Source organism: Myripristis murdjan, chromosome 6 (genome assembly GCF_902150065.1).
Source record: "Myripristis murdjan chromosome 6, fMyrMur1.1, whole genome shotgun sequence".
Lineage (NCBI taxonomy): Eukaryota > Metazoa > Chordata > Actinopteri > Holocentriformes > Holocentridae > Myripristis > Myripristis murdjan.
Window position 1 is genome coordinate 9,761,529 of NC_043985.1, and position 26,103 is coordinate 9,787,631.

General features: G+C 43.3%; 1 protein-coding gene across 1 annotated transcript; it reads right to left on the reverse strand.

Moving 5' to 3' along the window:
* Positions 1-7: 7 nt before the first annotated feature.
* anpeplb (alanyl (membrane) aminopeptidase-like b) lies at positions 8-25,667 on the reverse strand. The gene is made up of 20 exons (XM_030052745.1): positions 24,374-25,667; positions 20,832-20,974; positions 19,782-19,915; positions 19,394-19,514; positions 17,618-17,772; positions 16,913-17,026; positions 16,190-16,333; positions 15,890-15,955; positions 14,944-15,009; positions 14,601-14,749; positions 12,727-12,806; positions 12,080-12,213; positions 10,244-10,299; positions 8,827-8,974; positions 8,308-8,396; positions 7,055-7,162; positions 5,672-5,839; positions 4,677-4,817; positions 2,207-2,288; positions 8-1,179 (listed from the first exon to the last, which is right to left on the reverse strand). The coding sequence occupies exons 1-20, from the start codon at positions 24,985-24,987 to the stop codon at positions 982-984; spliced, it is 2,910 nt and encodes a 969-aa protein (XP_029908605.1). The 5' UTR covers positions 24,988-25,667; the 3' UTR covers positions 8-981.
* Between the last annotated feature and the right edge of the window lie 436 nt (positions 25,668-26,103).

Consider the following 26,103-nt stretch of genomic DNA (forward strand, 5'->3'; position numbering starts at 1 on the left):
ATTCTTAACACCTTGTGTATGTTTTATTATTAAAAATAAGAATTACAATATGCATTTTGATCTCCATAAGGCACATTATGATTTCATTAGTTAAATCAAACACTGAGTTTAGCAGTCAGTCTGAATCAGAGTATGTTTTGTTCTACAGCTTTGACTTAAAGCGGTGCAAAGTCTGCCTTTTAAACTCTTAGTATTTACTTGCTATGAAATTTTAACGACTACTGACATTATCAACTCACCAGCCACTGAAGTCAAACATTTTTTTTGTAAAACATTTTGGTAATGTGTTGCTGAAACAAATATTGCTTGATTTTACAAAGAAAATAAGTTATAGTTTCTATAGGGTAAATATCACACAACATAGTTTTCTTCAAACATTAAAACTCACAAAGCTAAAAGAGCTTTGCGAGGAGGAAAGTGACTTCAAATAATTCCAAAATAACTTGAGCCTGAATCTGTGGTTGCACCAAAAGTAATGTGAGTCCAGAAATAAAGTGTATAACGTTTAAAAGAAATTATGGGTGTAATGTTTGTGGCTATGAAATCGAAGCCGCAGACACACTCTTTGGCTTTCAAAACAAACCCGTGGAGAGGTGCGTCCTGCTGCTGGTGTGTGTGCAGGGCAGGGCGGGCAGATCAGCCGCTCAGCATCATGTGCATCAGATCACCAGCCACATGAACTGCTTTGTTTTCCCAGGAAAAGTGCACACACAGTTTCCATTAACAAGGCTCTGTCTTCACTTTGCTGCACTCACGGCTCACTAATCGTGATCCATCAGCCCCGTCTGATCCGCTGTGCAGACTTGGATTGATCAGACATGAGGAATTCTCTCATTTCAGAGGAAACTTCATGTCTCTGATCCATTTTTCCTGATAAATTTATGCTTGGCGAGGCGGATTCGCTGGAGGTGGAGTATCTTATTTTCTCCTGCCGAGGAATTTAAAGGCAGGGACCCACACTTGTTAAAAGTGTCGGTTCTCTTAACATGCGGGGGCCTCGGAACAATAAGAGATGGTGTTTTTTGTCACGGCGGATTCTCTTTGGAACCACTCCAGCAGCGGCTGCTTGTTCTCCTTGACCCACTGGATGTTGGCGGCGGTTCGCTCGATGGCCTGTTCCACGGCCCTGTTGGCAGAGCCCAGCTCCTCCTCGTCATGGTCCATCTGGAAACGCTTCAGCTTCACACACGCAAACAAACACACAAACACACATAGGCTTACAGCTTCGCAACAGCATTACACAACACGTCTGTCCTCAGTTGTCCTCAATGCACTTTTACAAATACTGTGCTTTTAAAATAATCATGACTGTTTGATTTGAGTCTCATAATCAGCATTTCTAATTTTTTCCATTTCCAACTCTTCCAACCCTAATCCTGCCAAACTCAGTTTATATTTCTGTCATACTGTACTGACCAGCAGAGAGAAATACAAGAAAAATGTAGGCTTGTCACGAGTTTTATGGAGAAAAAAAAACACTTAATACTTAACCCTGTCCAAATATATAGTTCTTAACTTTATATTTACCTGCAAGGTCAGTATAAAGTGATTTTTCCAAAACAGGCTTAACCAGTTTTAACTCTCATTAAAAATTTGTCCTAAAAAAGTCTTTAAAAGCATTAAATGTGACTGTGATACCTGCTGACAGTACGGCAATGTATTAGGGCCATTGTAGAGAAAAAATATTATGGAACCAAGGGAGGGGGGTTAATATTCTGAGGAAAAAGATTAAAGTCATAAATTTAATAGAAAAAAAAAAAAAAACCTCAGAAATTCATGAGGAAAAACTTGTGAATTTGTGACTTTATAATTTCAGAATTTTTGATTTTTTTCTCATAAATTTTTGACTTTTTTCTCATAATTTAGACTTTAATCTCAAGGAATATCCATTTTTTATCTTTTTCTCAGAGCATTATATTATTAATTTATTTTTACCCCATAATGGCCATAATGTGCCGCCGTATCACAGTCTAATTGCACTAAACTATGAAACAAACAGTGCCATACAGGGCACTGGGAGGCCTGGCTTAACGGTGGTAATGAATTGGCTCTAATCATCCTGAGAGCTCGTGATCAATAATGGACTTCTGAGAATCAACCAGGATATCTGGGCATGCATTATTTGATTATTACTGGTACGTGACCGGCTGATGGGAGGTTTCCTTTTTGGCGCCATCCCATCTTAGTAATATCGTTCATAAATTACCTCAAGGAGTTCAAAGTCTGTGGAGAACCTGTGGGTCACCCCGTCAATCAGGGAGCCGAGGGGCATCATGCCTGCTCCGTACCTGGGCGGGGAGAAGGTGTTGGCGTGAGAGTCTGACAGCACCGCGGGACGTCCGACAGCACAGCTACACTGGCACTCCTTTACATGTGTGCATTTCCATGTTCTAACAAACTCGACAACTTAAAGATTCAAACCACAAACACAAACATTTGTCACCTTCGAAAAACCCGGAGGGAAAACTGAATATTAAAACCTTACTTGTCTCACCCACCCTGCAGTACTCCAGCGTACCCCTAGGGGAATGTGTACCCCTGTTTGAGAACCATAGGTTTAAAGGTCATCCCATAAGAACTGTATTCCGTCCTATGTCACTTTAAGGACTGTCACAACAGCAGCTTTCAGGAGTGCAGGGTGTCACTGGGCAGCCGCTTTGAGCTGCTAATCGCCTCAATAAATGATTTTGTCATGAAGCAACACGACAGGAGAACAAGGCTTCACCTGATTTAACATCCCTCTCCAGCCAGGGCCTGAAGAGGACCCTCGCTCAAAACCAGTCTGTGTGTTATCAGGACCCGCCCATGAGATCAGTGAAGCCATTTTACCAAACTTCCTTCTGAAAGTGCGTTCATGGTGTTTTCTACTGAAACAAAGCTGCATTTCAGTCTGGAGGAAAGGTTTCACAGCCATGAAGCCCTGAGGGATGCGGTATCAGCCAAATAAATCAAGTTTACACTCAGTTGTTGCTTCAACTGTTGCCATCGCTCTCAGTAGCTCACCACTAAAAATAAACCCAATGACTGACGACTTCATTGCTCACCTGAACCATAAAGGTGAGCAGTCAAAGTCCTGCAGGGTGCAGATAAAGGAGCAAAAAGTCGACTTCCTGGTAGCAACCCAAACAGCTGGACGTGTCGGCAGGCTGCTGGTGATAAGCACTGATTTGTCTGAGACGACCTTTGTATGGGACGGCCTGATGACGCTGGGAGGGGTTTTATGTCCCGAGCTTTTATTGCACTGGTTGTTGATTCAAGTGCTTTGATTTCCTGTCACTACTGTGTCGCATATTCACTTAATTACAAGGAAGGCTGTTCCAAATGATGCTGCCTGATTCTTTACAATCCCAATTTAAATGCCATGTAAGGCGTCTCGTTATCTCTATGGGCAGCAGCTGATGTTATTTAAAAAATTACTATCATACTTACTGGACATCCCTGTTGCTTCCGTGACAACCCTAACCCACACACACTCTCTCAGTGCGTGGTGTTAGATGTTCTCTATTAGTCATTATTTCACAATGCAGTGGCTTAAGGTACATTATGTGCCCAGTTTGCTTTGCCAACAGCACCAGTGCAGCCTAACCACAGCATTCCTCGTAGGATTTCCATCAGAGAGCTCTGGATGGATCTGACGGGCCAGCCCTGTTTTCCAGCCTCATATTTGCACTCTCATCCTCCCACATAATCCACCAGGAGAAGGAAGAAAAACATCACATCTGTGTCCCTAACCCTCAGCAAACTGTTGCGCGTCTAATAAAAATAATAATGCCATGCAGCAACAGCAAACTGTAACAGCAAACATCTTGCGTCGGCATCAGCTGGATAAGTAAATAAGTAAATCCTGTTTAGTCCACAGCAGCTCGGAGGCAGCAGGAGGAGGACAGGACGTGAAACATGAGACGGCATCAGACGGCAGGGAGAACACAACCTGCACAGCAGAGGAACGGCTCAACAAACAGTTGTGGACAAAGAGCAGCCATTATAAGCAGATATGACATTTAGGGTTAACCCAGGATATAAAGGGATAGTTCACCCAATATGAAACATGTGATATTATTTAACTCCCCCTCCCCCCCAGCTGCTCTGTAGGACAGTGGTGCTGCTGTCTTCCTCTCCGTGTTACTGAGAGCTGGATGCTGCTGTCTTCCTTGCGATGGACTGCAGCGTCATCAGAAATCTTCCGGCGGAGGCAGATGGCCGCGTACCCGGAGCCCGGTTCTGCTCGAGGGTTTCTGTCCCTTTTTAAAAGAGTTTTTTTCCTCGCCACGGCCGCCCTGTGCTGCTCTCGGGGGAGATTTTGGTTCTGTTATGATCTGATGCTGTACAAATAAAACTGAAATGAACTGAAAATAAATTGAAACATATCAAATTTTTCTAAATGGGTGAACCATCCCCCTTAAAGAGCTGCAAACCCTGAAAGGATTTCATTAGTCTGGGTGTCTGTGGCCAGTTTTAGTGTCCTATAATGGTCTAAATGCCATGGCAGTGCTTTTTCTGTAAAATTCTGCATGAAACACTGATTTTTTTTTTTTAAATTGGCATGAAGGAGGTCAAAAAGTAAACATGCTGAAAATCATCAGAAAATACCGAGTGATACTGAGGAAAAATGTCAGATGCAGAGCAAAATCAGAGAAACACTTAAAACACTTGAAGCAGCATGAATGGCCACCTACTCCTGGCTGATGTAGGTCCAGTGGGCTCGGACAAAGTTCCAGGCCAACGCCTGCCCTGCCACATTGCCGGCTATGGTGTTGATGGTAGAAACAGCGTCCATCTTCCGTATCTTGTCGGGGTTCAAAGTGTACTCCAGGTATCTGCAAGATAAGGAAGGCACTGACTACCTTCTGGTAAACAGTCTGCTCCCAGTAAAAACCCTGCTGGTGACTGGCATCATCATGTGTGAGTCTGCAGTGGAAACAGTGTTTATGGAGGCAGATAAGGATTATAAAGCAGATATGGAGTTGGCAGAAGACGTAATGTAATGATCGCTGACACACACCTAATATGAGTTTGATAATGGTGGCTGGTGTGTCGGTGTTAGTAATAGTGTGATATGTGTGTGAGTGCAAGACATATCTCCATATTATAGCATCACATGGAATGGAAAAGAGTGGTGACAGATCCATGACCATCTCTCTTTCTCTTTACGTCTGTGAGGATCTATAAGCCACATATAAATGGCTTTAATTTCAGAGGGAAGGGGACGAATGACTCCTGTCTGACTAGCTGGTATTATTTGGTCAATTGTCAGACGTAGCTCAGCAAACTATCACCTTAAAGTGAGCACTGATGCTGACTGTTCCCTGATTTTTGTTTTTAGACCTCAAGATAGAGTTCTGGTTATTTGTATTTGATCTTTGCTCTCCATCACTATGTCATATGCAGAAAGAGGGAAAAAATTAAAGGAAAACATAAAGTGTGTTAGTAAGATACGGGGTCACAGTGAGGCAGCAGAGCAGCTTCAGTGCTTTTTGTTTCAGATTCCGGAAATTTACTGGAGGGAAGCAGCTCCGTTCTTCCCAAAGATATTCCCTCGTTTGGTGTTGTGATGTTGGCGGTGGAGAGTGCTGACCAACACACAGTTACCTTTGCACTGCTGAGCCTCTTTTGAAATCCACTCACAGACACATAAAAATAAACACGGCCAGACTCGGTGGATCTGCTTCACCTGTTGAGCAGCCAGATCTTCTTGGTGCAGGCGAGAGCGTATCGGAGCTGCTCTCTGTCCGATGTGATGTTGGAGCTCTGAAACATCTTCCAGCCAAACTCCCACTCCTCCTCCCCGCCGGCGCTGATGGCCTGGCAGTAGATGATGGACCGCACGTTGGGATGGATTCTGAAGAAACATACACACACCAACTGATGCTGACACCGAGACACAGAACGCATGTAAACATACATACAGTTTGCTACCGTACGTGCACATGCAGATGCAGGCAAGTGCAAACACACACACACACACACACACACACACACACACACATCTGTATATGCCAATGACACAGACACAAACATGCACACAAATAACACTGAATATTTGTTGCAATGTCTCAGTACTTTAAGGAACATACCAGTGATTTTGCATGTTTAGTGTAATATCTACAACATGTGCAAACGTCACGTTTCTGCTCGGCAGAGACCTCAGTTTTCCATCAGCGGAATAAAGTTCTCCACATTAGTTTTCCTAAAAGCAGCAGCACTGCTGTGTTTTGAAGACTTGAAATTGGGCGGAGTGATACGCTGCCTGAAAATAGTCCCAAGAGAAACGTTTACTTTCCACAGCCAATCATCAGTTCTGTGGTTTATGAATGTTGTCGACATTATTAGCCACAGAAGCAGAACATTATGCGGTGGCTTTTTCAACCAAAAATTCAAATTTGAAGGCCGGTTTAAACGGGCCAAACAGAGAACATTCAAAATCAGCAGTATGGTCCTTTAAAACTGCACAAGGCAAAACTGCAATGCTCTAAACAGCAGCAGGATGATGGTTTGAACTTCAATAATGTAAATCCTCTAAAGTATGATTTCCGCCATATGAAAACAAGGGCTAAATTATGACTTTTCCCCAGTAATCAGCTGCATCTTAATACCTTACAATTATCGGATTTTTTTCCACCATTGTGACTTAATAACTCAAAATTGTGTTTTTTTTTTCTTTTTCTTTTTTTGATAACTGCCGTTTACATGCATTCATTTGCAAGGTGTCTTACTGCCTGCAGGTCTGGCTTTTGCTATGCAAGACAGATTATGTAATGAACTATTTTCATGGTGGTTTCATAAATGAAGAGATTTTAATGGAGGTGTCGTGCAGTGTCAAGATAAGCCTCCCATGTGCCATATAGGAATATGGTCATGGGTTGCCTTCAAAAAGGATGTGCAGAGTTATGGCATGAACTCCTTGGTATGCAGTTAAAGGGGAAAGGAGAAGGAAGGGGTTGAAAAGGGAGAGAAAAGTCATATATTACACGTTATGTCAAGTTTACAAGGTAAATTTATGTAATGTTTACATTCAGATAATAGATTATGCATGTGTATTGAGCAGTGCACATACATGTTGGTACCATTCTGCATCCAGTAGCGGAAAAACCTGGTAGCCATCAGCCGGCATTCTGGGAGCCCGCTGCCACACGCCACTCTTATGGCGTTGATCTGGTTGTGCCTGACGACGAACAACATTATCATTTCATTACTGCAGAGTACAGAACATGGACGGATAATGACCTGGCAACAGATGGAAATTATGATATGTTGCTAAAAACTCAGTAATCTCTTAAAAACTATTATGCAAAAAATAATGTTGGAATTTTTTTTTAAATGTATGACTAATGCAAACATAATTTTACATGTTATTTGTGAGTTTTAGTGGTAGTAGTGTTAGTAATAATGCAGTAACACTTTACAATAAGAGTACAACAATTAATGTTAGTTAATGCCATAATAAACATTAAGTAACAGGTAATAAACATTAAGTAACAGTTAACGAACCGTTAACTAATGTGTCTAAGAATCATGTACTCATGCTGTTCATGCTAAGGTATTAATTTATATGTTATTTAAGGGTTATTGTAGATATTATTAACATTAGTAAATGCCATAATAATCATTAACTAACAGTTAATTAACCATTACAGCATTAACTAACGTTAATTGTTGTACTGTTATTGTAAAGTGTTACCAATAATGCTAATCAAATTCAGTCTGTCAATAATATAAATGGGGTGAGTAGTGGACTGCACACACAGTCTATGGTCGTGCTGTTTTAATGTCAGAGCATCATAACACCTGCACACAGCTGTACATTCAGCTGCTTGGTACCAGCAGAAACTGGCATTAGAGCAAAAAGATGGAAAGCTTTGTTTTCTGTCCAAAACAGCAAATGCCACAGCAGTATTACTATTATTATTGTAGCATTTAGCATGATAATATACGACTTCCTTAACAAACAGTTCTGTTGGCTCTCTAACTTGCTGGCTTACTCTCTCTGTTGTGAAAATGTGACCTTATTATCTGTGTCAGCTGCAGGCCACCAGAGCTGCACAGGAGACCCAGCAATGCAATTCCTTCCTGTCACCTGGCATCTGTGAGCTAAAGCTCAGTATCATCTGTTATGCAGATGATAAAGAGCTTTATGTATCAGTCTGATGTCATGATACAGACATTTGTGTTTCGTGAAAGTGGACCACAAACAGAACATCAGTCAAGTTGTGGCTTTGTATATCAGAATCAGAATCAGAAATACTTCATTGATCCCTAAGGGGAAATTGCGTAACTGTGTATGATAACAGTAGAGAGAACCAGTCTTACTGCTGTGAGTGATCCTCTGGGACTGTTGCGTTGTCTGTGTAGTTCTTGAAGAAGCAGTACAGATTTGTGACCAGCTGTCGTCTGTACGCCTGCAGGGAGAAACAGCTGTACATCACGCTTTAACAAGAAACAACCAGTACAAAACTTCTGCCTGACTCTGGGGTCTGAATTGCCTTAAATGACCTTCTGACCGAGGAAGCCGCCCATGAACTCAGATAGCAACTGGACTTGTCCTCTCCACCTGACAGAGGTCAGTTCTTTTGGCAAAACAGCAAAATAAGATGGAAAACCTGAAAATTCATTAGCTACTGGAAAAATCTATCAGGCAGGATTTATTTTTCTCAAGTAGAAAAAAATATTTTAAATATCTTTGTCGTCCTGTAACCCTGAAACAGAGCGAGGAACAGGGACAAATGTTCTGAGATCCACAATAAGGACTGAGGAGACTGCAGGGTGAATGTGGACATTTGTGTGTGTGTGTGTGTGTGTGTGTGTGTGTGTGTGTCTCATCACACATGCCTGTATGGGCCCAAACACCTCGGAGCGGTCAAACATGGCGATGATGTATCTGAGGTTGGTGACTGCCGACTCCCAGGGGATGAGCTCTGTCTCGTTACGAAGAAACCTCGTGGCATTCAGTGCCAGCGTCACGTTGACCAGTTTGGCCCTGAGAAAAAACATGGTGACAACATTTAAGAGAGAAGAGGATAAAGATGATAATCCCAGCTCAAAACACTGCAGTTACATTACGTTATATTTCTTAGACAGTTGAGCCACCCAGATGTCCCTTATTACAAATGGAGCTTAGCGTAAGTTCAATCAAGAAGACCATCTTTTGCCTGCTTTCATCAATAATTCTATTCCTCTGTTAGTATGCCATTCACTCTTCTCTCGCATGCGCACTCATAATTTCCCGGCTGTCACCGTGGGGCTGTCAACTGAGCTCGATCAGCTGTTCTCGTCAGCTGTTCTCATCTTCCAATAGCCTAGCGCCTCACCTTCCTCGTTAGCCTATCAGCTTACCGCGGCTTTTTTAAATATGCCTCTCTCTGTGCCTCTAGATTCATGCTGCTGTCGTGCGCCCCTCCACCTCCCCATCGCCTCCTGGTCTTCCCAGATTCATCAGTTCAGCTCATCTTCAGCCTCCTTCACCACCCCGCCACCACCACCAGTGTCTGGACTCCATGGGGGGATTTATTTAGATGCCGCTCAGGGCTGTCGCCCTTCGATTAAATCTCCCTGTAGAGTCTAAGCGCCAAAGTCTTGTCATTTAATAATTGCTCATCCGTTATAATAAACCACTTTCATTCTTGATTCGTCTATGTGTCTCTTGATTGAATTACTGTACTGCAGGAAAACCAGCAGAGCAGTGGTGTGACGTTCACTGCTGCAGGTGGACAGCTGGGAAGGTGCGATGTGGAGCCCTGTGTGGGAACTGTGCTGCAGTGTGGGTGGATTCTGGCTGGTTCTGCTATTTCAGGATCACTGTTTAAATGCCTGACAGCCACCGCAGCAGCACAACTGCATATGTCTCAAACTAGTGGTGCACCAGCATCAATATGAGTCAAATATTGGCCATTATTACTGTTGAAGGCACAAAAATCAAAAGCTAATTATAGTTGTGTGTACAAAATAACAAAACTGTTTGACTTTGATTAAAATAACAATTCTAAATCCCCTAAAATGTAACAGTCTGATTAAAGAATTTTGCTTATTTCTATCGGACAAAGTGGCAGGCACAAAAAAAAAAGGTCAACATCACAAACAGTGTTAATCCTGATGCCAAGAGAAGAAGAAAACTGAACTGTAACCTCGCACTGTAAAAATGTGGGGTTGACTTAAGCTGGAAACGTGTGCAGTGCACTGAGAAGTCAGAAGTGTCCAGTCAAATGAACAAGAGGCTCACAATTCATGGAAAAAGGTCAAAGGTCATTACCTGGCCAGGTTAAACGCGTCATCAATAAGCTGCCCTCTGTTGACGATGGGGATTCGCTGCAAACAAGAACAATGTTAGAACTCCAGTTTGACTTTCCAGAGATTATCAACATTTTTTTTTTTTTACATCTTCATCTGATCTGAAGGCTCAGTCACATGTCCAGCAAAACACATACAGACACTATACAAGGAGCAGACGATGGTAGTGGCTCTTTTCCATCGGGGAGGTACTGAGCACCTGACCAACCAGAGAGCCAGGTGTGTTCTCAGGTCATTTGGAAGCTTGTTTACAAGAAAGAACAGAGGAGAACAGCAAAAAAACGTTTCCATCTCTTGGGGGTGAGACGGTGACCATGAGGCACAAAGTGTCTGGGTGGTCATCTCTCCACACCTGGGCTCACACCTGGGGGTCTCAAAGGGAAACTAGGGCTCTCTCTATACACTAATCTATACACTGTGCTGTACACCTGTATGAACCTGTGTGACTGCCATCAGTTCCTAACTATTGTCGGTGTAACTGAGAGAAAACCCAATCCAGTCACATGCTGTAATTCTTTGGAGACCAGTCCATCTACCGTATTTCCCAACAGACCCACTCATGGACCTAATGAGAAATTAATATTCAGTATTTTACATAAAATCTTTCACATAGCATGCTAGTAAACTTATAGCTTGCTGAGGATGATATTTATTGCCCGTCTTGCTGCTGACTGCAGTTCACAAACCATCTTTTTCATCTTTGTGTTTATAATCAACTATTTTCTTAATGTGAGAGCACCAGAATGATGCTTTCCTCCACTGTGATGCTACGGCAACCAGAATCTCTACTGGCTGACAGCAGGTGGAAAATGCAAATTCAGAAGTCAAAGTTGAATTTTGTGAAACTTTTTGCAAGTGAAATTGTTTCACTTTTCAAACAGGGCATGGCAGTGGGTGTGGCTTCACAAAAAGTGCAGAACGCTGAAAATATTGACACAACTCCATGAGACAGGAGAGGAGGAACTGGTTCACTTTTCACGTTGATTGGCTGAACACAGTCGCGGCGGTGGATGTAATGAACTTTCAGTGAATATCCAACATGTGGAACCGGCATGTCCTGGCAGCTGCACGGTGCTGGCAGAGCTACGCACTCGACTCAGTGCTTTCCAGCTGGTACAGGCTCCATACCACCAAGAGGAAAACTCTTGATTGTGAAGACCCTGGGACCCTGAACTCCCTCAGGCTGAACACGTGACTGCATCTCTAAAGGCGATGGACGATTTGCTAAGTAATTTGCTGAGCGTACTTCTGCTTCCCAGGGAATGAACTGTCAGCTTTAGTGACCTCAGGACGTTTCCTCTAGCGCCACCCTCTGGTTAAAACCCAACAGGGACGTTAGATGCTGTCTTTGAATTAGCGTTGTTGCTGTGACAGCTGTGATGCTGAAGGGACTGGAAGAGTTTCAGCTGGTTCCATTTTACCTCCTAAAACTAAATTTCTCGGTGAATCTCAATAGAGTAGACCAGGCTAGTCTAGTTATCGTAGCCCAAAGGTTTATGTTGCCTCCTGGCATCAGCTTATTGAATAGAGAAGCAAATAATCGGCGCTGATTTACTCCTTCTGTGCAAAACGAGCTGCTGGGATTCAGTGGGCTAATTCCCAGAACAAAGATTCATCCTGGAGATGACTCATTTGGTTTTCAGTGGAAGTCTCCATGAAAAACTCATGGCTCAACCCATCCATATTAAACAAGCCAAATGAATTTGAGGGAAATTACACCACCAGCTGATCCTGCTCCTCCAGTACCTGAGGAGTGACAGGTGGAGGTGGGCTGATGATCGGGCTCAGTGGCTCTTACCTCGGGGTCCTCCTCCAGCGCCGTGAGGAGGCTGTGCCAGTTCTCCGGGTTGTAGTTGACTCTGTAGTATCCGGCAGCGTTGACGTTGGCGAGGATCCACTCTCCACCCTTTGAAACAAATTCCTCCTTCTTCACTGTTCAAAAGACAGAAGAGGAGGGTTAAACTATACTGACACTGAACCACAAATCACTTGTTTGTTAGCAGGATGTCTCAAAAAGACATGAACGGATTTTCATGAAACTTTGTGGAAAGGTTAGTCAAAGCTGATTAACTTTTCATGCTAACTGGTTAAAATGGGTGTCGGCCGTTAAAATCACAAAAAGGCATGTAACTTCCAAACGGATTCACATGACATGGCAAAACTGTTCATCATGAGGAAGAAAGAGGAGATTACACTGATAGATTTCTGCAGAAAGGCTGATGATACGTCACAGAGCAACTGATTAACGTTACGTGTTGTAACTCCAGCAATAGAGATGCTCATTAAATCAGCCACACACTCAACTGTTTGTCTGAATGCATTACCCACAAAATATTACCTTCAATTAAAAGCATGAAAAGTGAGAAACTGACAAAAAGGTCAAGTCTGTTTAAGTTGGAGATACAAGGTTTTCATTCTACATTATCAGTGTCACACTTCTGTTACCTGTGTCACTCTCGTCCAGCACGAACAGAGTCGGTCCAGATGTCTCTGACATGACTTTGATGGGGACATGCCAAACAAGACTACATGGATAGAAATGAACAAAAACAGAGTCAGGGATATAAATGACAAATGAAAGAAAACAGAGAAGAAACAGAAAGAAAAAAGAAAATGATTAAATCAACAAAAGTCAGACCCGTATCTCCGTCTGACATGGGAGAGGTGTAAATAACTCAGGACCATTCAGTGTCAACAATAAGCAACCCAGAGTCCAGATCCAGGCTGTGTTAACACTCTCATGTCATGACAATAAGAACGGGACAAAGATCAGACTTTGTAAGAACCTTGGAATAAAGAGGATTATGGACTAAACTGAACCAGGACTTGTCGTGTCTCCACACAGACCCAACACATGTCTGACTTCTGCTGGTGACTCAGTCCTGAAACGTCTCACTGTCTGTGTTGTGGCTGGGACAACAACAACTGCAGTCACAGTCAAGCCCAACCAGAACTGCGAATGTTATGCTCTCTCGACCTTTTGTTCGGGGTAACTGTGCTGGCAAAAGCAGAGAAAATGTACAATAATGTGCCATTTTTGGAAACTGGAGCTTAAGGGTTAAACACAAGAACTCAAACAGATCTTTCCAACAGTAATCAGATGTTTGCTATCATGCCAAAGCATTTCGCTCTCAGCCATGTTGGTTTGGACATGACAGATGCGACGCAGCATGACTCTGTACCAGCCAGGACAAAATATTGTGCAATTTAATTACCATGGCAATGTCATGGAGAGAGCTGCTATTAAACTAAACATTGTTGTGAAACTCTTTACATGGCTAATTGGCCAAAAGTGGACCATGACGTTCCCCTGCACCAGCCTCATCGATAATCAAAAGCAATAAATAGTTTCTGTGAGGCTTGGCAGGGCGATCGTTGGCTAACGGGGGGATTTTATGTCAGAACTGATTCCTGCCAACGAAAACACGCAGATGAAATGTGCTCTGCATGTAACACGGGTCAACGTTTGGACTGAGGCTGTGAAGTCACTTTCAGGAGGGCGGACACAGTTAAATGAGGCGATGAGGTCACTCAAGGTGAAACTTGTGATCAAACTTCACCAAGCAGAGCCACGGCCAGCGACCGCAAGGCTGGACAGGGACTCCAGGGCGGAAGAGCTTGTTTTCCCAGCAGCCATTTTGACACAAACAGCCGGTAAACACACGTGTAAATAATGACATTAGTTAAGATTCTGCTCCATGTCGGTCTAACAGAGTCCTGCTGCTGTTCCTGCTGGCTCACTGGAGACACTGTACTGGACCAGAAGCTTCAGGAAAGTCATCAGTGACACCTGAGTTTACCTGCTGTTTCATGCCAAAACGTCTGCGGTGAAAAAGCCTCGCCTGAACTGACAGAGGGAGACTTCACATCAGAGCCTTTTCCCATCAGCTGCTTACTGCCTCACATTCTGTGGTTGAGATTTTCTCCAAGCTGGTGGACAGTAAACACAACATGATGCTGGCCTTCCTCCTGCCATCCAGTCCCTGACACACGGAGCTTTAGCGAGAGTTCAGTCAGGAGGATATTGCTCTTTCAATAACAACGGGAAAAAGTCAAATTCGCCCGCTTACTGAGTGTCTGAGCTGTGTTCACATGCCGGCTCTCACAGGCATTTAGCCCTCTGAAGCCTGAGGAATGTCACCTGATTCCTGTCAAAAACGTTGAAAGTTGGGGAGCAAATTAGCAAGATATTAGTAAAAAGGTAGAGAAAAAAAAAAAAAAAACATTTTTCCCATGATGCACTGCCATTAGCACTGCAGGGATGGAGATGTTTCTCCAGCAGCAGACACGCAGCAGCTGCTGGACGGGGGAAAACCTACTCAGACACGGTGCTCTGGTTGTACTGGAAGTGCCTCTGGTAAGCCTCGCCGGTGGTGGTGTTGATGGTGATGACAGGATAGCCGATCTGATTGGTCCACGTGTCCATCACGTTGGCAACATTGATTTTACCACTGTCATCATCCACTGCCTGCAACCATGGCAACAATGCCAGTTACCCTCTCAACACATGAATACCATACTTTGATCAAAATATGATTTTTCAGATTATTTACCTATTTGCTATTGTTGTTATTAGTACTAATGTAATGTATAATGTAATGTATGTTTTCAGCCTGGCTTGGAGAAAAGACAGGGCTAAATGATTTTTTTTTTTGGCTTTACCTTCTGTAGATACTTCCAGAGGTCGGCCTGCTCAGTGTTTTCATACTGGAATGCTTTGAGATACATCTACCAAAATATTACAACACAAAGAGACAGAGAGGAAGAGAGAGAGAGAGGGGATATAACAATATTAATAAGCACTATAACATTTTTAGGGCACCATCTGGATTAGGAGGAAATTATCAGTAGCTGTGCTCGCGGATGGTGTTCATTATGGCCAATCAAATCAGCTCCACATGCTAACTGTTAGCCTCCTGCCACTGAGCTGGACTTCCCCCCAGCTAACAGTCTTACAAATAACTTAATAACGTTAAATAAAGAAAGTCTGAGTTTGATGATGTGTAGCAATTTTTGTTTTTTTTTTACAACCAAAATGGTATAAAAATGTTGATGTAAACTCAAGCAGTCGACTTCTGTCTCAGAGTGATGCAGACAGAAAAACTGGATCTTTATGAATGTCGATGACAGGAAAAATACAAATACAAACGCTATAAACAGTAAACTGAGCAACACTATCGTCCATGTGCACCTAGCAGTCATGTAAAACAACACTTATGTGATTTGACACCCTCTTTGAATGGATTAGTGCAGCTGTTTTTAAGTGTCGGCTAGGGGACGTTCACCTGAGCGGCAGGAGGCTACAGGTGTGTTCAGACCAAACGCCAAGAGTTTTTAACGCAGCGCAGGCACATGCAAAGTCAACGCAAAGACGCAAATAGACACGAATTTGCAGCAGGAAACACAAATGACACACAAATGACACAAATTTCAACACGCAAAATTTGTGAAATTGCCATCATTTGCGTCTTTGCGTTCAGGTGAAATCCCTCCTCCACGTCGACACGGTTCTGCGTCTGGAGCGCTCTGCGTGTGTTCTGCAGGGCTCCTGCTCAATTCATCGCTCACGGCCTGAACGTGGCACATCCAGCAGGTGGTCATGACCTACTTTGATCCCGTTGTTGAAAACCCGCTCACTCAGGATCTCTGCTAGCATTCTCAGCACTGTGGCCCCCTGCAGATGGAAGATCAAATACATGCGTGTGTTAATATTTATCACACACTGATATGGCCTGTGTCTTATCTGTCTGTCACCAATGGACAGACAATAGCATGAATGTTGGACCATATTGTCAAAGCATCAGGATATAACTGGACTCCAAACAATATAAATGAATAACTAGCGTGCAATAAACTCTTAGATAAATCTGGCCCACTTGTGCGTCCGTCTCCATGCCTCTGCCTTTACCTTGGAATAGGTGATGGGGTCAAACAGCTCGATGATCTCAGAGGGCGTCTGGATGGCATCTGCTGGGGAGCTGAGGGGGTGCGAGGAGGCCAGGGCGTCCCACTCGAATGCTGAGTGGAGGTTCTCCATCATCAGCATGTCTTTCTGAGGACAGGAAGTGGAGACAAAACCATCAGCTGCTGCTTAGGATTTAGCCTGAGCACAGCAGTCATGAGAAACATGAATGATTGAGCATTTTCATTAAAGTCCGAAGTTAATATAGTATTTCTGATTTATTCCTGCATATAGCTACATTTTATGGAGTAGTTTATCGTTACAGTCAATAATCTTTAATGTGTATACTCTCATGCAGTTTATTCTTACCTATGCTGCCTACCAGAGTTAAACAAGTCTTATTTAAATGGCATTTATTGGATAAAATGCACCAAAAAACATCATCTAATCTTTAAAAAGTGAAAGATTTGGTCAAATACATAAAAAGTATGTCAACACTGTGGAAAAAAACAACACATTTTCAAAAATCTCTCTAGGCTGTATTTATGTCTTATTTACATCAGGTTTCTTTCCACATAGTATGTATGAAAAGCATGTATGATGGGAATTATACTTTACTTTATTATACTCTTTATACTTCCTTACTTTGGGGGGTGTAATATCAGATTTTTCAATATGGGTGAACTGTCCCTTTAAAGTAAGGGTGAACAGGTGTCAGTGTGGTCTTACTATATTCCAGGAAGGCTCGATGTTATCCACTGCCAGGGTGGACATGTAGGCGGCGAAGCCCTCGTTGAGCCAAATCTCATTCCACCATTTCATGGTCACCAGGTTTCCAAACCACTGAGGAGGACAGGAGCAGAGAGGAGAGCCGCTGTAACCCCCTGACCACACTAAACCCGGGGTATAGTCCAGATTATACCCAGGGTATAGTGTGGGTTAATCTGGCCTGTTACGCCGGCTCTCAGCTGGACGACAACACCATGTCCTGACTTCAACACTAAGATGCTGAACATTTCCCTCTAATACAGGGCGTTTTTTTCCCCAAATAATAAACTTTTACACGTTATTAGACTTCATTTGACCATGAATACTGACCTAAATTGTGGGCCTGTGGTGAAATCTGTACACTGCAAATGAATGATCAAAGCACTTCCAGTAAAAGGGAAAGTATTTGTCTCGTCCATACCGTGTTATCCTGTTGGAGTACCCCTCCCTTTGGCCAGTGATGCAAATCCATGTGCAAATGAGTCTATTAGACGTATGTTTTGGTCGTTTAGAAGCTCTCTCATCTGAGCTGACGTAAAATGACTGATCCCTGCTGGACCTTGATCACTGTGTTTGTGTTTTTTTTCTAAATATAATATAAAGAATTGTGTTTCCAGTTTTCGCTCATGTGGTGGATAACCCGCAGGGTGAGCTGTTCCCTCCCACCTGATGGGCCAGCTCGTGTGCGATGATGGTGGCCGTCCATTCTTTGGCCAGCATTGATGACACTCCGTTCTCAAAGAGCAGGGCTGACTCCTGGTAGGTGACCAGCCCCCAGTTCTCCATGGCTGCAGCAGCAAAGTCTGGCAGTGCCACTTGGTCTGGCAGAAACACACAGAGCAACAGGTAAACAGCCAAAGAACCAGCAAGAGACAGACTGGTTATTAGTTTGAGTATTCACAGACTGGAGTTTTAAGCTGAGAAACGTTAGACTAATGATATGTGTATCTCCCAGTTCAATACTGTCACAATACCTTGCTGCTGATTCAATATAGACTATGATTCTTAGGTACTGCGACTCTACAAGTATCATGATTTTATATTATGATTTATGGCAATTTTTTTTAATACTCCTCGAGTTTGTGTCTGTAAAGTTTGATGAGGCTGTGATTCTCCTAGAGGTCACTAGAGCTGTGGCTGCCCAGAGAACGCATTTTCATTCAGACAGCTGGAGGTCAGAGGTCAAGGGACCCCACTGGAAATGCCAGTTTTTCCCTTAGCATGGACAACAGCAGGACCTCGAGTCTATTAGACCTAAGTGGAACAAAACCTTGATTCATGTCATTAGCAAGACCTGTACTTAGAGTCAGAATAGCTGCTGTGAAAACGATCTATTGAAAAGGCGAGAGGGGAGCAAGCTAGCTGATGAAAGCCAGTGTTCTGCTCACCGAACAAGTGCAGCCCAGTCACGCCAACATATTGCGGTTACATACAAAAACAAACTAGCTATACTTGCCTTTAGCTCTCTAAGTAAGATAGAATATTTTTAGTTGGACAGCGGTTATGTTTTCGGGCCTTTCTGTTTGTCTGGTTTACTTTGGTAACAGGACAAAAGTTAGACATGGATTTGCATGAAACACGGATCGACAAGGGACATATTAATTTTTCACAAAAGTGGGGCGTGGCTTCACATAAAAAACTTATGTGACTTCTGAATGTCCACACAGAGCTGAATCAAGGTCAGCTGGACTGTGTTCTTGAGGACGTTTCATTTCTCATCCAAGAAGCTTCTTCAGTCCTGACAGACCCAAGCTGTTTGACCCGTGTCCAGGTCGCTGGCTCGTTAGTTTATGATGACCATCTTAAGTGTTGTTAAGGTCACCTGACTCAAAACGTCTTCAGGAATCTACGATCTCAGTCCAGCTGACCTTGTTTCAACCATATGTGATGAACAACCATCACCTGGACAACCCCCAAAGAAGTTTGGACGCTACGTGCTCCACTGAGTGCTTTCAAGTTCCTTCATTTTCTGAGCAGAATTCCCTGTTTGCCTTTAGAGTTGGCCAGCTATCGTAGCTAAAAACTGCTTCTTTGGCTCCACCCACGGAGGTTTCGAATCACTGCAGTCAATTTGAGCTACAGTACAAATGCATTCACTTCCTTCATTTATAAAACCAAATAATTGCTGACTTTGGGTCTAAAACTAGCAGTTCAACAGATGCACGTCTGCATGGAGGTAATGTCTTCTTTTTCTCAAACCCTGACCCAGTCAACACCTCCAAAGTGTCTCCCATCGCCTCGGCCAGTGAGACTGAACTGCCTGCAGGTGGGTGCTGCCTCTGCAGAATGTGCTGAACTAAAACTCCAGGCTGCTGTTTATTTATTCATTCATGCTTTACTGTATTCTCATGGTTTTACTTAACAATTTCGGAATTACTGAATCCCTTCTGCTATAAGATGAATTTAAATATAGCATATCAATATAGCATAAATATAGCATACCCAGCTTTTTCTGAGGGAAATTAATTTCCAAATGGCCCTCGAGGAACGTGAGAATCTTGCCAGTGATCTCAGCTGCGTAGTCAGCGTGTCCTGCGGCAATGGCCTCAGGACGAGCATAGGTCTGCATGAGCAGAAAAGACAGAAAAAATATCAATATCGATTGAGATTACTGTAGGCTTCATTAGCTTGGCAATATACCAGATTCAGGAAGACGTGCGTGGGAGGACTTTTAGTTTATGGCCCAGTGTCATGGTGCAGACTGAAACTTTGGCTTGTGTGACTGTAATTCAGCTCGTTAACTTTGTTTTCATATTTGCAGAAGAAAAAACTTAGATGGTCATTGCTGTCAAATATTTTACCAAAGCCTTTACTGCAGCAGTGTACGTACTAGAATCTTTACGCGCTCGTGTTTGGACGGCGTGGACTGGAACTCCGACACCACAAACGCCAGCAGGTACGTCGACATCTTCTGCGTTGTGTGGAAGGTGCTGACCAGCCAGTCCTCGTCTACGATGCTTTTGTCTAAATGGGACGGAGAGAATACAGCCCGGTATGAGGAAGGATGTGTTGTCTTTTTATTACTGTCTACTGTAACTATCTGATGTTGTAAAGCCAGAAGCACCATAAACACAACACATTCATGTGTGGTGGTCACTGTAAAGCACAGATTTGGCTTGAGAGGAAATCCATGGCCAAACTGCAGGGAAACCAGGCCTGAAGGTCACACATCTCAGAGCAGCTTACAACTCCACTTATTACTCACAGTTCTTACTTATTTAAAGTACTTACGTAAAGTACTTACATAAAGTACTCATATAAAGTCTCAGATATGAATGAACAAAGTCTGTACACATGTAGGTTTTCTAGAAAATTCGGTTTCAGAAGATCTCTGGAACAGTGTGTTTGGGCTATGGGTTGGTTTGTGAAAGTGTGAAAGTGTGTTTCCATAGATAAAATGCAGATGTGTTAATGAAATATCAAACTTCTGTATCTTTTGTTAAAAGTTTTCTGATTAAGACTCACATTCACTTTCTTTCTCACACTGCCTGCTCCTGTTGTTTTCTGAAAACACCCATGGCTTCAGAAATGGAAATGTTTGTGGCTCTTATGCAGTTTCTAAGCATTTCTTTGAGGTGAAAATCATAGCTGGCCTGTTAAAGTGTCTGCTTTCTTGGTTTGGGGTTATAGTTGGCTCTCAGTGCCAATTAGCTTCCCCAAAAATGGTGCCAACCAACCCACATATACACCACGCTCAAAAATCAACCTTGACATATCCCTTTACATTTCACATATATGTTAACTTTTTATCTATTTATACAGCAGGCCAGTTTTTATTAACCAACTTAAACACATTGAAAACTTGAAATTACTTTGCAGACTGTAAACGAGCCCCCCTGCAGTGCGGTGGTACATCTTATTTGCTGTTTTATGATTTCACCTGACTCCTGTGAGTTCGCCAGGGCCTCAGTGCCTCGCCTGTGGATGATCTTAACATCAAACGTCGCCTTCATTGCTGGCTCATCAAAACACGGAAACACCTTCCTGGCATCTGTGGGCTGCATTTGGGTGGCAGCAACAAATCTGTGAATCCCAGAAATCACTTGTCAGACGATATCAGAGCAGAGGGGCTTTATTCATGGCAACACCAGGCCAAAATGAAGCTAGAAGTCACCTGGATACGATAAAGCAATTTGGTTTGTACACAGAGCCTCCTCTATTACTATGAATTATGGACTTCTAAAATGTGGAGGCTCCCTCTAAATGAGGGGAAATGAGCAGGCTTGATATACAAAGGAAAAGAAGAAAAGAAGAAACTGAGGGAAAATGAGAAGGAAAATAAACATGATGATTTTCAACCTCTGCCTTTTTTTTTTTTTTACTACTTTCTGGCATCATAACGATATTTTGTGAAATTAAAAAAAAAAAAAGTTTAAATTTTGGTTCATTTACATCATTGTATGAATATACCATAAACAAACAACCAACAAACTCTCACTTTGCTTAATGGCATCAGCACAAAGTGAACTGGTGGTTCTGGTTTAATGGCTGCTTTGGACACCCATGCGGCTTCCCTTCCACAGTTTGGTAGACAGCAGGTGGCACATTCTGCAAAAACTTCCCACTTTTCCCACATCAAGTGTGCCTTAAACGCAGCGCTCAAACTCACGCCTGTTAAAACAGCTTACACCGGGGTGGATACTCACTTCTGATTGGCTGGAGAGCGCCAGCTCAGGTTCCTTCCCTGCTCTAAACGTGTTCGCTCCTCGTCCTAAATACATACACAGCAGCCGTAACATTTTTTTATGGTTTTGTTTTCTTTTGCATGTCACAGTTCTGTTTGTGTCATGTTTAATAAATTTGGACAAATCTGCAACGTCCACAATGTCCTAGCTCAGGTTGAAAAATATCAGCGAAACGTGCCAGCAGCATCTCTGTTGCTGCCTGACCTGTACAAAACTAACAGCAGAAAATGTTTAGAGAATATTGCTCCCTTAATTAATCATCTTTCCCTGCATTTATTGTTAATAAGTGGTTGTATTATATAACTGCTGGCACTCTTGGACTCATCTGGCATGACAAAGAGCATATTGGCAGATGAACTTATAGCAAACAATAGTAAACAAATAAAGGTGGCCGCTGAGCCTCATGTCAGTGCCCGGCGCCTCCTGAGGTTTGAAAAAGGCAAGAGAGATCTAATATAACCCTAACCTTTGTGAGAGTGAGAGCAGAGAAGTGGGTGAAAATGACCAGGAGGAACCTGCTGGTGCTAAATGTGTTAAATGTGCCTGCTGATGGCAGCAGGACAGGACAAGCTGCTGATGCAGTCAATGATCTGAGTGAGTTTTGAGTTTTCTGGGCCTGGAGGGATATCCTGTTTCATCCTCCTGCGTTTCCTGGAACGGGACACGGTATAAATAATGTAAAACAGTGTGCGTGTGTGTGTGTGTGTGTGTGGAACCCTGCTAGTACAGTGCTTATGTAAACACACATGTCTCAGCTGAGGGATTTCACATTCTGTTTGGGTTACTTTACACCATAGGCCCGTCCTGATGAATGGATCAATTAATACGACGAGGCAGAAGCCCAAACCATAAAAAACATTACACTTTGATTGCACTGTATGAAATTTATACTTCTTATGCCAGCGATCATTAACTTGAAATGAAAAGGAGAGCAACCAAACAGCCTCAGCAGCCGTCTGATATGATCAGCAACATTATTACCATATTGTACGTCCTGTTCCTTTTTCTTTTGATGTTTTTTTTTTTTTTGTTTCTGTTTCTTTTCCTCTTTGTGTGTCCAGGCTCTGATTCAAGTGTGGTTTTATTGTAGTTTCAGTTTCAATTTTGGTCAAGTTTTAATTTATTAGAGGACCGTATCAGTGATTTTACTACAATTTTCCCACGTTACACATCACAGCAAACCATGTTTTAGATTTGGATTTTGGATGAAACGTCCACGTCATAAAGTCTTCAGTGTTCATGAACCACAGAGCTGATAACAGCTCCATGACTGGCATCCATGCGATTTACACAATGGTTTGTTGGCATGCAAAATGTGGGCAAGTTGTAGTGAATGGGCGAGCCATTGAAAATCAGTGGTACCGTGCTTTAAGTCAGAGCTCACACACAGAGATAGGCTGTGAAGCAGTCAGTCTGCCACTGCAACAAAATGAGAAGTGCAGTAATCCACGACGCTAATCCTCAGCAAAGTGAATGAGATTCCCTTTAGTGCTTTCAAAAAATATTTTAAATGCACTACTATTTATTGTGTGTGTGTGTATACTTGTCTAATCAAGTATACGTGTTTGATGTGAGAACACAAATAAATAAAAATTCAGTCTGTCACATAACGTGTTTATATTGTTCAGCTGTATGAACACACTGAACCTTCAAGCATGTCACTTTTTCACAATTTTCAACCGAACATGAAAAAACTTAAATGTGCGACTGTCCCAAGCACACTTCACAAACTTTAAAATAAATGCAGCTCTCGTCAATAAAGTGCAGAGTGATAATACAGACGTGTGTGTGTGTGTGATGGTGTAATACTCTGAGGCGGCTCTGATCAGAAAGATTTTGGTATTTTACAGGCAGTTCTTTGGAAAGGTGATGAGGAGGAGGAGGAGGGAGGTGCTGTGGTGTGACACGACATTATTTGGTGTGACTTTCAAAACTGTGACAACAAAAATTCTTTGTTAGTGATGAATCCTAAAAAGATTTTTTTTTTTTTCAAAGTGTAATGGATTTGTTGAGGATTTGCTGGATCTCAAGATAAGAGTAATGAAAAATTGAAATCATGTCATGTCATGCATATGACAATTTTAGGTACTAATACAACAAATTGGTGAAAAGATTCAGATTCTAATACAAAATCTAAAAGGCCACGTATATTTTAGGAAATCGGCAAGTCAGAAACACAGTTCAATAATTTTCTTGTCTAATATCTGAAGTTTAAAAAAAATAACATTTTTTCAGGCTGAAACGTCAGCCTCCTGTATGCATTCAAACTGCATAGTTTATTTTGATGGCAAATATAAACTAAAGTAGATTTTTTGTTTATATTTATATAATTTTTTATATATTTTTTTAAAAAAATTAAAATATTCATATATATTGAACATATTTGATTACCCATAATTTTCTTTCTTTTGTAACATAAAAATATCTTACATCATTTTTTATATATTTCAAACAAATGTTTTTGGATGAAGGACTGCGCAAGGAAACGAAAGAACTGAACTGGATTTCTTCAAAATGCGCATATTTTTTCTGTCTTTTCTGATGAAGTGGACCCACACACCTGAGTTCCCCCGAAAATCAACCCACGGTCCACGGTTAGACCACGACCCACCAGTTGAGAACCACCACAGTCAGCAGCATTCATTACGAATCATCTCAACAGGCAAAATCCAGCATCTCGTCCCATCCAACAGTAACTCTGTTAATCCCATTTATCTAATCTCGCGCCCCTCCTTACCTCTCTGTGCTGTTCCCGTCGGCTGCGGCGTCCCGGTACCTGCTGACGTACAGCCCGGCCAGGTCGTCCATCATCTCGCCCTCAAACTCCGTAAACAGACTGTAATTTCCTCCCACCTCCAGCACTTCATCCACACTGATCTCAAAGAAGTTGCTCTCATCCCGGTGCTGAGTCGTGCCATTGAGCGGCACTCTCTGGTTTTTATCTCGGTCGGTCAACCGGACCGTCCCAATCGTCAGGCCTCTGTTGTGGAGGAACACGGTCTTGGTCCTCCTGACGCAGTGGAAGTACACGGTGGAGTTTCCGGTGAAGGTCATGTTCTGGTCGGGGCTGGTGGCGTTCTCATCCGTTGGCTTTTCGATGTAGGGGTAAAGGTAAGGCCTGATGGTGAGCTCATAGTGATCGGGCACCAGGTCCCCCGGCAGCCTCATCTGGGGTCGTGGTCCTGGGGGGAAGGGGGTGGTGACTGGGATGGTAGGACGGGGCGTCATATTCAGATCCGCGGTTTGAGTTTGGTACACGATGATCATGGTGATGATGCCGGCGATGGCCGAGAACGTCAGGACGACGGTGACGATGGCAAGAGCCTTGGAGATGTAGAAGCCTTTCGCCATGGCGGCCGCTCCCCGTGGTCAGTCCTGGAAGTCCCGGCGCTGGACGGGAGGTGCTGAGACAGGACTCTGTGCTGAGGAGATGAACCGAGCTTCTGCGCCTCTGGCACACAATGCTCAAACTGTACAGTATGTGTCCAAGTAACCTCCCTCCCATAAACAGGGCTTGGCCTCAGCAATTAAGGGCCCATACTTAGATTAACCATTAACACAGGCATCAGCGAAGGAGCAAAGAGTAAGAGCTTTAGTGTAAGGAGGGCGATGTTCATTGGCTTTGCTGTAAATAATCAGTCAGATTGCACTCTCACACATCTGGACGTGGTTAGTGTGGTCTTGCCACTAATGCAGGGGTTAGGTAAACCTCAGGGAACACTCTTTCCTCACGCTGCCCTCTCCAAGCCATCACACACTCACACACCTCCTCACATTCCACCATGCAGCACACAGCACACAGTCACTGAGCTGTCACACCGTCCTGCCTCACGCCTGGGTGTCTGCCGCTGGGAAACTCTCCTCAGGAGGCACAAGAACATCAGCAGCATCAGCCGGTCGGGGCTTCTAAAACTGACGAGCTCTGAGTCCGGAGTCGTCCGTCTCCCACTTCTCACCGGCGGGTCTGATCTCAGCTCGTGGGGGGGGGAGATCTCCCAGTGACCAACGCTGTAGATCTATACGCACGGCAGTCTCCTGACCAACTCCCAGCAAACAAACGAGAAGCATGTGTGAGAGCCGAGAGAGCCAGGGAGGAGTGTGGAGGAGGGTGGAGAGGAAAGGGGGAAAAGAGGAGGGTATAGAGGACAAAATGATTTTGGGAATCACTGAATCAATCGGACACCACCCCCTCTTTGCACACACACACACACACACACACACACATTTTTGACCTTGAGTGGAAACACAGGAAGAGAAATTGGCAAAACGGGACCATTCCATGAGAAGGGGCTTGGGCTGGGTGTGGCAGTGAAAACAGATGCTCTTATTGCCGGCGGATCAAAACGTCCCGGCTGCGCTGAAACTCCGCGAGGGCACAACAATGAAGGGAAGAGGAAACGAGCGAGGCCAGATGCTCGGTGGACAAGCTGCGCAGCGAGGCCTCATCCCTGTTTTGAATTAAGTATT